The following is a 12,126-nucleotide window of genomic DNA, read 5'->3' as shown; positions in this document are numbered from 1 at the left end:
AAAGAAAAAAAAAAAAGAAAAGAAAAACACCCATGTTACCCCAAGCTGCCAGCTCTGTAGAAATTCACTTTAGGCTGACTTTCACCCTCACAAACTGCAAGAATGCGAGGAATCCATCAAGGCGAGCAGGAGTGTGGGCCTGTTGAAAAAGTGCCTTGTATTAGTGCAGATTAATGTTTCTTAGCACCAGGTACACAGGGTTTTACTAAAAGCTGGAAAACATCAATGTAAATATAACATACAGAGTTACGTACAGTTGGTAACTGTTAATAGACTCCATGAACGTGTTTAAGAGATTATAAATGAGCTCATACCATTTCTAGTCACCTCAAGTAATAGTAACAGCATAGTCTCCTTCTGTGCTGTGTTTTTCTGTAATAATCACCCCTTTTTATTTAACACAATGCAATATATAATATATACCCTATTAAATCATAAATAAAAATTATAATAATGTTTACATGTCTCCTGCATGTGCTTGGGTGGGCAGCTCAAGCAAAACAAAATCTACTGTGCATTAACCCCTTCATAATAGAATGTAAATAAGATCTTAAAGTGTTACTAAATCCAGGACCCTGCATTCATTATATCTGGTCTCCCACAGTACACAGAACGTGGAAATGCTATTATTTTAATAAATATAAACTGCTAAATACCCCTTTTCATTAGCAGTTATAGCAGTCTTGTGACTGCTATCAGTTTACGGCCAAGCACTCGTTAAAGTTTGTAGGAGGAGTTTTCATTCTCCTCTGACTGTCCTGTGAGGCTGACTTTCTGTCTGGACAGTGCTGATTGGCCCTATGCTGAACACATACACTCTCCCTAAAATAAATTAAAAACTCTCTAGCAATACACACCAAAGTGAGCATGTGCAGAGTGCCCCCAAGGCTCTGTTCTATCAGCAGATGGATTGGGGACAGTAAAAGAAGAGGAGGATCAGAGAAGACAGGATCAAACAGCCTTTGTACATAATGCACAGGATTAACCCCTTAGGTTCCACAGTGAGTATAACAAGCATGTTTTACTGCATATACAGGCTGATTTTTACTGTTGTGGGTTTAGTAACGCTTTAATGCCTGAACACAGTTTTGCAACGTTGGCATGTGTTCATAAAATTGTACATATTATCACAGCAACTTAGTGTTTCCAGATGAATTATGTCTTGTTTTTTTTTTTTTTTCAGGAAAAATTGGGCTTTCATTTGGTGGTAAACTGTACTGGATATTTCCTGACACAAAATAGTAAACAATCATATCATTTTGTAAAATGTAGCTGTAAAGTTCTTGCTATTATCATGACCTACCACCAGAGAACAACCAAAAACAAATTCTTCTGTTCTTAATGGTTGCAGCAATACCACATATGTGTATGTTATTTGTTGTTTGTACCTGTAGTAGGGTCCAGAAACAATAGTGCGCAATTTGCTTCTTTTTTACCTACCTAAAACACACTAAATTATTTTTTTTAAATCCTAACTAAAACACAATGTCCCTAATCTTTGACCCAGATCATTTGACCATAACCCTGACACTGACCTAGATCAAACCCTAGCTATTTTAGCTTTTTTTTTATTACATTTTTTACACATCTTTTTTTATTACAATTTTCTCCATTCAAGAGGAGAAAAAAACACAGGGTTGGGCTGTACAGTGACTGATCAGAGGCTATAACAGCATTCAGGTAATCAGGAGCTCGTCCTCCCAGTTCCCAATTGTTGGTACGAGACCTGGAGCTGTCCATGACAGCTCGGTCTCTGTGCTGGGAGCATATAAACAGAAGAAGACCCGCTTCCGTGAGGCCACATATATATGTATGAGGGAAGGAGTCAATTTCTTGTTAAAGCTAAACTCAAGGCAGATATGAAGATACACCAAATTGTGCAGTCATTGTCTCATTAAATAATCATAAAATGTATTTTTAAATGCAGTTATTGTAAGTACTTGGGTCTGTCTTGATAGCAGCCTCTTGCAGTCCCCTGCAAGAAAAGAGGAGAAAGATGACCTTTTTGGTCTGCTGCTACCTCTTTAATATCAACTCACAGGATGTGTGCACGGAGCTTACCAGGCTGTACTGAATGACTGCATTACAGAAAAGTCAGGTCACCATCTTTTCTGTTCTGTGTTTCAGAAAAAACAGGCAACCAGATTGAGCTAGGAGCACATGCTTCCCTATGCCGGCCATAGGTGGATTGAAATTCAGCCAGTTCATGGGAGTGTAGGCTGCACACTTAAACATTAAAAAAATTGACACTTAAATAAACCAAACATTGAGTATTGGGGGCATTAGTGGTAGGTTGACCAAAGCACATAAACCCAAGGTAAGTATAGTAGCAAGTCCTAGTTGCAATAGGAGGATAATATGCGACCGGTCTAAACTACGTGGCATGTTCACCAATGCCAGGAGCCTGGCGGACAAGATGGGTGAACTACAGATACTGTTGTACGAGGAGGATTTAGATTTTGTGCGAATTTCAGAGACCTGGTTCAACAGCTCTCATAATTGACTGACAAACATGGGTATACCCTATACCGCAAGGATAGAGAGGGTAAAAAAGGGGGAGGGGTATGCCTATATATCATGAATAATGTACAAGTGAATGTGAGAGATGACATCACTAAGGGAGCTAGGGAGGAGGTGGAATCCTTATGGGTGGAGCTCCAAAGGGATGAAGCAAAGGGGAAAATAATCGTGGGAGTATGCTATAGGCCCCTTAACCTGAGGGAGGAAGGGGAGACAGATCTCACATCACAATTTGGATTAGCAGCAAGGATGGGAAGTGTTATCGTAATGGGGGATTTTAACTATCCAGACATAGACTGGGCGAAGGGAACCGCGCATTCATTTAAGGCTCGCCAGTTCCTAAACGTCTTGCAGGACAATTTTATGGGTCAGATGGTAGACGCACCAACTAGAAATAAAGCACCAACTGGATCTACTGATTACCAACAATACAGACCTGATCACTGATGTCGAAATACGGGGCAATTTAGGTAACAGTGATCACAGGTCAATTGGCTTCAGTATAAATCACACAAATAGGAAACATAAGGGGAATACAAAGACACTGAATTTCAAAAGAGCCAACTTCCCTAAACTACGAGCCTTGCTAGAAGGCATAAATTGGTATAAAAACTTAGGAACATGGAGGAGAGATGGGTTTGCTTTAAGAGCATATTAAATAAGGGCATTAGCCAATGCAACCCATTGGGCAATAAATTTAAAAGAGCGAACAAAAGTCCTGGATGGGTTAACTCCAATGTAAAAATGCATGTAAAAGCAAAGGAAAAGGACTTAAAAAATACAAGGATAAGGGATCATCATCAGCATTCGGACTTTATAAAGAATGCAACAAGAAATGTAAGGGTGCAATAAGGACGGCTAAGATAGAACATGAAAGACACATAGCGGAGGAGAGCAAAAAAAAATCCCAAGAAATTCTTTAAGAATGCAAACAGTAAAAAAGGGAGGACAGATCATATTGGCCCCATAAATAATGAGGAAGGACATCTGGTTACAAAGGATGGGGAGATGGCGAAGGTATTGAATTTATTCTTCTCCTCAGTCTTCACAAGGGAATCGGGGGGCTTCAGAAACCAAAACTGCAGTGTCTATCCTCATGACACATCACAAGTGGCACCTCCATGGTTAACAGAGGACAGAATCAAAATTAGACTTGGGAAACTTAACATTAATTAATCACCGGGACCAGATGGCTTGCACCCGAGGGTACTTATGGAACTCAGTCAAGTAATTGCCAGACTATTGTTCCTAATTTTTACTGACAGTCTACTGACTGGAATGGTACCAGCTTATTGGAGAAAAGCCAATGTAGCACCAATATTTAAAAAGGGCCCAAAATACATCCCTGGGAATTACAGACCAGTTAGCCTAACATCAATAGTATGTAAACTCTTGGAGCGGATGATAAGGGACTATATACAAGATTTTAGTAATGAGAACGGTATCATTAGCAGTAATCAGCATGGATTCATATAGAATCGTTCTTGCCAAACCAATCTATTAACCTTCTATGAGGAGGTGAGTTGCCATCTAGATAAAGGAAGGCCTGTAGATGTGGTGTATCTGGATTTTGCAAAAGCATTTGACACAGTTCCCCATAAACGTTTACTGTACAAAATAAGGTCTGTTGGCATGGACCATAGGGTGAGTACATAGATTGAAAACTGGCTACAAGGGCGAGTTCAGAGGGTGGAGATAAATGGGGAGTACTCGGAATGGTCATAGGTGGGTAGTGGGGTCCCCCAGGGTTCTGTGCTGGGACCAATCCTATTTATTTTGTTCATAAACGACCTGGAGGATGGGGTAAACAGTTCAATCTCTGTATTTGCGGAGGATACTAAGCTAAGCAGGGCAATAACTTCTCTGCAGGATGTGGAAACTATGCAAAAAGATCTGAACAAATTAATAGGGTGGGCAACTACATGGCAAATGAGGTTCAATGTAGAAAATGTAAAATAATGCATTTGGGCGGCAAAAATATTAATGCAATCTATACACTGGGGGGAGAACCTCTACCGGAATCTGGGATGGAAAAGGACATGGGGGTTCTAGTAGATGAGCTCAGCAATGGCATGCAATGCCAAGCTGCTGCTAACAAAGCAAACAGAATATTGGCATACATTAAAAAGGGGATCAACTCCAGAGATAAAACGATAATTCTCCCGCTCTACAAGACTCTGGTCTGGCCTCACCTGGAGTATGCTGTCCAGTTCTGGGCACCAGTCCTCAGGAAGGATGTTCTGGAAATGGAGCGAGTACAAAGAAGGGCAACAAAGCTAATAAAGGGTCTGGAGGATATTAGTTACGAGGAAAGGTTGCGAGCACTGAACTTATTCTCTCTGGAGAAGAGACGTTTGAGAGGGGATATGATTTCAATACACAAATACCATACTGGTGACCCCACAATAGGGATAAAACTTTTTTGCATAAGGGAGCCACTCATTAAAATTAGAAGAAAAGAGGTTTAACCTTAAACTACGTAGAGGGTTCTTTACTGTAAGAGCGGCAAGGATGTGGAATTCCCTTCCACAGGCGGTGGTCTCAGCGGGGGGCATTGATAGTTTCAAGAACCTATTAGATAAGCACCTGAACGACCGCAACATACAGGGATATATAATGTAATACTGACATATAATCACAATCACACACATGGGTTGAACTTGATGGATGTGTGTCTTTTTTCAACCTCACCTACTATGTAACAGCAAGTGGTATTAAATGGCACCTTTATTGGTATTAAAATAAATTCAACTTTATTAAATTCATAGAAATAATATATTTTTTTTAAATATTTAATATATATATTATAATGAAATTCAATGTAGCAGGGCTATAAAAATAAAAACAAATAAAATAACACAAAATAATATAGGCTTATCCAAACAGTGAATGTATGTGAACTACAACACATAGTAACATGTGTAAAAATATGAAATATGATAAATAGTCCATAAAAAACACATCAGTGTGGATTCTTGTGATATACACCGGCTAAAATACCCACCCAGGGCCTCTATCTGGGAGGATGTTGAATGTCCACAGGAAGGGCAACTGGAACTATGCTCCAAACGACCGGGGAGACTCAAGCTTTAAACCACCAGGGGGATAGGTCAGGCGTTACCCAGAAAAGCAAAAGACTCTCCACAGTGTAAAACATTTGTTAAAACTATTAAAATTGCACTTACAGAAGTATAGTTTTAACGATCAAAAAGAAACAGCTTGTGAACACCCGTCCACTGAGTACAGCACGATGACGTCAGCACGTCAAACTCCCTATGCACGTTTCGTCCCAAACTGACTCGGGGAACAAGTCATTGCGCTATATAGTGAAATCACGGAACCACCCCTCGATTTGAGTCTTGGGAGGCGGGAATCCAATCCTCCCAAGGGGGAGTTATAGAGACAGTATATTGAAGGGTAAAAAACTTCATTAGAAATTGTAACAAGACGAGATATATATATTGCAGCTTGTTACAATTTCTAATAAAGTTTTTTTTACACATGTTGCTGTGTGTTGTAGTTCATATACATTTACTGTTTGGATTAGCCTATATTCTTTTATGTTATTTTATTTGTTTTTATTTTTATAGCGCTGCTACATTGAATTTCCTATCTGTACGTGTGTATCTCGCAGTTTTAGCAGCTGCTTTATTTTATTTTTGTTATTGTGTTTTTTTGTTTTTAATGCGGTAATTTCTATTTTTCTATTTATATATATTAATTTGCCGTCATAGAACTCGAGCGAATAGCATCAAATAATACATTTCAGGAAAAGTCCCCCCTTGATCAAGGGTGACAAAACCACATAACAGGTGCTGCGACAGAGTGGGAGGGCGGGGGAGCTCGCCAAGCCGATCCCAGGTCAACTGCGATGGGAGCCTGCATGTGGGGTGCTTATATAGCCCCAAAATGCATGTGTTTCCCGCCTAACATACCCGTGACATGCCGACTTGCGAGTGCGGATGGTGCAGATTAAATAAAATCCTGTGGCTGCCACAATCCCATGTTGTGGGTACTTAAGATGTACCCACTTTCCAGGAGCCTTCATCCTAAATATCATGCTGTGCTGCCCTGCCCAGTGTGGCACGCTCTTCCTTCCACTCCTCCTATTGCTGTCCTATCTGCCACAGCTGATCGACATCAAGGGCTGGACAAATATTAAAATAATGTAGCGGGTAAAATATTTTTCATACATGTTTTTTTACAACTGAAGTTTAGCTAAAAGTAAAAAAAAAAAACCAACAGCTTTGGTCACACTATTTACCTGTAACGAAGCATATCCCACATTGCGCAGGCAGCTGGATCCTGGAGGAATCTTCACTGCAGGGATGTAGGAAAGAAGATCTGCAACACCGGTTGTTGCTCTTAAAGAATCTTCATTATATTGAAAAACCACAGTGTACAAACACAGATAAAATCTGTTGACGCGTTTCAGCCTATAAGGCCTTAGTCATAACTGATTTTATCTGCATTTGTACACTATGGCTTTTTAATAAAATGAAGATTCTGTAACCACTTTCCGCCCGGCCTATAGCAGAATGACAGCTGGGCTGTGGTTCAGTTATCCTGACTGGGCATCATATAACGTCAAGCAGAATAACATGCCGATGCACGCCCCCAGGGGCACGCTTCCATCAGTGGTGCTGTGTGTCACTCTGACACACCACATCTTCGATCGTGGTAAGGAGCCTCTGATGGAGAGCTCCTTACCACGTGATCAGCTGTGACCAATAACAGCATAAACCAGGAAGTGCCAGTAAACGGCTTTCCTTGGTTCACACTGACAGGGAGACCCGATCGGTGGCTATCCCTGTCAGAGGGGGGTCTGCACTGATAATCAGCACATTGAGTGATAATCAGCATAGTCAGTGCCCATCAGGAACGCCTGTCAGTGCCCATAACAGTGCCAATCAGTACCCACCACAGTGCCAATCAGTGTCCATCATAGTGCCAATCAGTGCCCATTAGTAACACCTGTCAGTACCTCATTGTCAGTGCCGCCCATCAGTGCCATCTATCAGTGTCCATCAGTGCCGCCTGTAAGTGCCAATCAGTGCCCATCAGTGCTGCATATCAGTGTTTCCTATCGGTGCCCATCAGTGCTGCATATCAGTACCGCTTACCAGTGCTCATCAATTCTACATATCAGTGCTTCCTCATCAGTGCCCATAAGTGCCACCTTATCAATGCCAACTCATCAGTGCCAACTCAACAGTGCCCGTCAGTGAAGGAAAAAACTAAATTTTATAACATAAACAAAGAAAAACTGAGGTCTTCAGGTAGAATATGAGAAAATAGGGTCCGATGGGGGCAAGTCCCCTCCTTCCTCCTCTTCCATTTAGAAAAGTTATTTCATTGATTATCACTGCTTATAACATGATCTGTAAATAGGGGAAAATCTGATCAGTCACAGTTTTCTTTCCTCATTCACAGATCTTGTTAAAGCAGTATAAAGCCTCGTACACATGATGAGAAAACCGGACAAAAAATTCCGCTCATATGATAATCTGTCATGTGAAATTTTCAGAAGGGACAAACACATTTTTTTCTCGTATGATGCCAGATTGTACGAATTTAATTGAACCAGTACAAGTTTTCATCTGAAAATACAATAAAAATACATTACATCACAATTTTTTTTCTGTTGTACGGGAATTTTTGTACTTTAGTAACCTATTTGCATTCGATATGGAGACTAGCATGCAAAAAACAAAATGGACGATCATTTGTCCGATAGTCGCATGAAGAGTACTAGGCTTTACAATGAAAGAACCTTTCTTAGTAGAGAAGGAGGAATTAGGGGGCTATCTATATTGATGTTCTGCCCGAAGATTCAAAGCTGTTAGCCACTGCAGAGCCAGAAGTTCAGAGATAGGAAGAGTAAAAGCATCGAAAACATAGCCCACGTGAACATTTTTCTCATTAATACAGATATTTAATGATCCGACTGATTACTGGCTAAATAAACATTTGTCATAGAAAGAAGAAAATAAGCTCAAATTAGATTAGGAAGAAAAACAATGAAAAATAAGGAAAATATGGAGGAAGAAGATGAGTCAGAGATCTCCAATATCAATTTGCTGAGATACAAATTACTTGATAGAAGTGTACTGCATTCAGGGTTGCCATGTTTGTTTGACTTTATGTTGGGTGTTATTCAGAATCCAATGACAAAATAATACTTATTTTGTCATTGGCCAAGTTCCAAATAAGCTTATATTTAAAAAGATCAAGAGGAAATATAGGTTTTCTACAGCATCAAGCAACATGCAGAGATATAAAACACTACCGACAAGTCTAGTCACAGAAGGAGAAGGCAAGGTTCAAACTCTGTGTGATACGATGACTAGGATCTGGGCATGCTCGATCTTAAGTTTATAACCTCAGATCTGGGGCTCTTTCAGACAGCCGTTTAATACATTGGTTGAACAGAGAAGTCCAGAAGGTCCAGTTGGTCAGACCATCCTGGGAGTGGTGGAACTTGAATATTCAATGAAAGATGACAGTCCTTAAATTCCTCAGATGGCACAAAATGGCAAGTCATTTCAATGTACCAATAGGTAGGTAGGATAGGTCTGGATAGTGATCAAGGCTCCATCAAAATTGATGAGGGGTATGTCTGTAAACAGTTCCTTTTAGTCATAGTTATGGAGGCAACATAGAACATCTTGTGGCTTTTCTTATTAGTAGGCTGTTGTTGTGTTCTGTGCACTCTGTCATGGCAGAATTTAGTGGTTGCAAGTCTTTCCAATATCCCTCTTCCTATGTCAGCTAAATCAAGGACTACAGGGAGGCCTCTAATGGACAAGCTGTTACCTCAAGATCTGTTTTCCTGGTTCTACATCTTGAACATTTGGGATCTGAGCAGGGAACTGTGTTTGTGCATGTGATGCCTTGGTGGTTTTGACTTCTTCAGTTTTAAAAAATAAGTGTTTCAGATCACTTCTCAATTAGTATACTTCAGATTTTGTTGTTATTGCAAGACAATTCTCAAGTTGCTCAAGCAGGTTAGGTAGAATGCAAGTTAAAGGAAATGACTGCTGTGGCATGTATGTACCTCTTCTTCTTCCCAGGGTCAGATCTGTGCATGGAGCAATGTGTGCTGCCTGGGACAAGCTGTCTGGAGACTGATGTGCTTTGCTCTCTCTCTGTTGTAGTCCTGTAGAAAAGGCAGATCTGAAGCGAGGATTATACTATCCTGTGGAATTGTGGGCCTCTGCAATAAATACTCATGGTGCCTGTTTTAGCTGTATATGGGGTGGTAGTTGGGGAGGTTTCCTTCGCTCCGTTCTGCTCCATGTCAGTCTGATTAGCTTTTTTTTAGGGTTGTGGCAGTTACTGGAATTCCCAGAGCTGTGTAGAGGGGTTCCACCATTTATCTGACTCAGCTACAGAGTTGTCATATTGCAGGTTGGGTGGAGGAGCGGAGGTGCTCAATGGCTGCAGCTCTCTGCTTGCCTAATCTGGCCAAGCCCTTCATCAGTCCTGGGTGCCTAGGGACTTTGACTGTGTTGAAGCTGTGATGCTGAGTAGCAGCTGACAGTTCTGTGCTGCACAGGGCTGGTTGTTGGAGCAACAAATGTTAAAAATCTTTTTAGTTTTTTTTTTATATATATATTGCACATTTACTAAATCAAAATGAGAATATATGTTGATTTCTTAAAATACATTCATTTTCCCCTGAATTTAAAGGACATTTTCTGTGTGTTCAATAGAATAAAATGTTCTAATGTCTGAGTCTTTCGGGAGTTAAATCAAAGTAAAGAACACACATATATATATATATATATATATATATTTATATTATGTGCTCTTATAAGTTAGCAAAAAAATATTAAACATAAAAAATAATTTCAGTTGTAAAATTATTTTCAAAATAACAAATCATTATAAAAAAAAATGAAAACAATGATAATGTAAAATACAGTGACCCAAGTATTTCAGCATATGAATGGCAGGAATGATAATTTAGATTAGCTGCTACAGGCAATGTACTTTGCCCCTTGCTATTTTATGAAAGTGGAAAGCAGTTTATGATGCACACATTGCATAATTTGATAGACCTCCTGGAAGCATGTTGGAAAAGCACTAGAAGACTGGCCAACTATTATTTCCTTTACTGTGAAGAAAAGAAAACAAGACTTTTATTACCATGCCTACACTTTGTCAAGGCAGACAGAAGATCGTGGTGGGTCCTGGCTGCACAGTGATGTGAGAGAGGGTGGACAAATATCTCACCATTAGTTGCTCCATCTATGGTCATCCTAAGAATATACACAGTATACAAACCTCCCTGATGCCAAGAAAATGGATCATAAGGAGCCTGGATTTCTTTTCCTCTATAGCAGGGGTCTTAAAACCTTCTAAACAAAGGGCCAGTTAACTGTCCTTCAGGCTTTAGGGGGCCAGACTGTGGCCAGTGGGAATAGAAAACTTGGCATTAGTTAAAGTAAATGATGCCTCCTCATTGGTTTTAGTGGGAGGACTAGAGGCCGTCCTTGGTGTCAGTGGAAGTAATAGTGCCCCATCTTGGTATTAATTGTAGGAATAGTGCCCCATTATTGGTTTTAGTGGGAGGAATAGTGCCACATTGTTATATCTAAAACAAACTAAAACAAACTAAAACACGCGCCAATAAACAACTGTATATAGTGTGCAAAATTATAATTGAGGAAGACCACAGCAGCTGTTGCAAAGGTACTAGACCTTGAAAAGAGATGTATACGTTTTAACAGCGCTCATGGAGAATGTGCAACATAGCAAAGTGCTATAAAGCAAATATTCAATGATAAGTAGTAATACAATAAAAATATATGTGTGAAGTGCCAAGTGCTTCCAGCGGTAACTCAAGTAGCAGGCTTCAAAGGAAAGGTTCAGAGACCACAAATGATTGACATGCGGACCAGGGAAGACCATATATATTAATTGAAGAGGAAAGGCATATAGTGAAGTACTGCCGGCACTGACTGTCTGTGCATTAACAAAACGCCACTCACGAGAAGGTTTGAAAAACAGGCATCAGGGTGTTCCGGGTTCGCAACCAATACGTGCATTCCACGCGCGCTCCGCCGATCCCGGAAGTAGCATCACTGGTACGTAAAACTGGAAATGCATCAGAAAACTGCATTGATGCATTTCCGGTTTTATGTACCAGTGACGCTACTTCTGGTATCCGTGGAACGCACGCGGAACGCATGCTGCGCTAGCGAACCCGGGACACCCTGATGCCTGTTTTTCAAGCCGTCTCGTGAGTGGCGTTTTGTTAATGCGCAGACAGTCTGTGCCGGCAGTACTTCACTATATGCCTTTTCTCTTCAATTAATATATATGGTCTTCCCTGGTCCGCATGTCAATCATTTGTTGGAGCTCCTTCGACCTTGGATCTACCATCGTGACTCCACTAAGTGTTTTTTGATCCCTGGACTGCAAAGCTTAGGGTCTACAGGTTCTGGTGAGTGGGGTTACAAGAGGGGATTTCTTGCTCTTCATTGAGTGTGGTCTCTGAATATTTCCTTTGAAGCTTGCTACTTGAGTTGCCGCTGGAAGCACTTGACACTTCACACATATATTTTTATTGTATTACTACTTATCAATGAATATTTGCTT

The 12,126-nt window shown here is 40.4% G+C and overlaps 1 protein-coding gene across 1 annotated transcript in view; it reads right to left on the bottom strand.

The window, feature by feature from the left end:
- Positions 1-8,245: 8,245 nt before the first annotated feature.
- Positions 8,246-12,126, bottom strand: part of TSPAN33 (tetraspanin 33) — a 68,667-nt gene continuing 64,786 nt past the window's right edge. The window contains exon 8 of the mRNA XM_073619340.1: positions 8,246-10,080. Within this exon, the coding sequence (XP_073475441.1) occupies positions 10,000-10,080 (81 nt within the window). The 3' untranslated portion in view covers positions 8,246-9,999. The remainder of the gene's footprint in view (positions 10,081-12,126) is intronic.

This window comes from Aquarana catesbeiana, linkage group LG03, assembly GCF_042186555.1.
Source record: "Aquarana catesbeiana isolate 2022-GZ linkage group LG03, ASM4218655v1, whole genome shotgun sequence".
NCBI classification, from domain to species: Eukaryota; Metazoa; Chordata; class Amphibia; order Anura; family Ranidae; genus Aquarana; species Aquarana catesbeiana.
The sequence above is the reverse complement of the archived record's forward strand: the minus strand, read 5'-3'. Positions and strand labels throughout refer to the sequence as shown.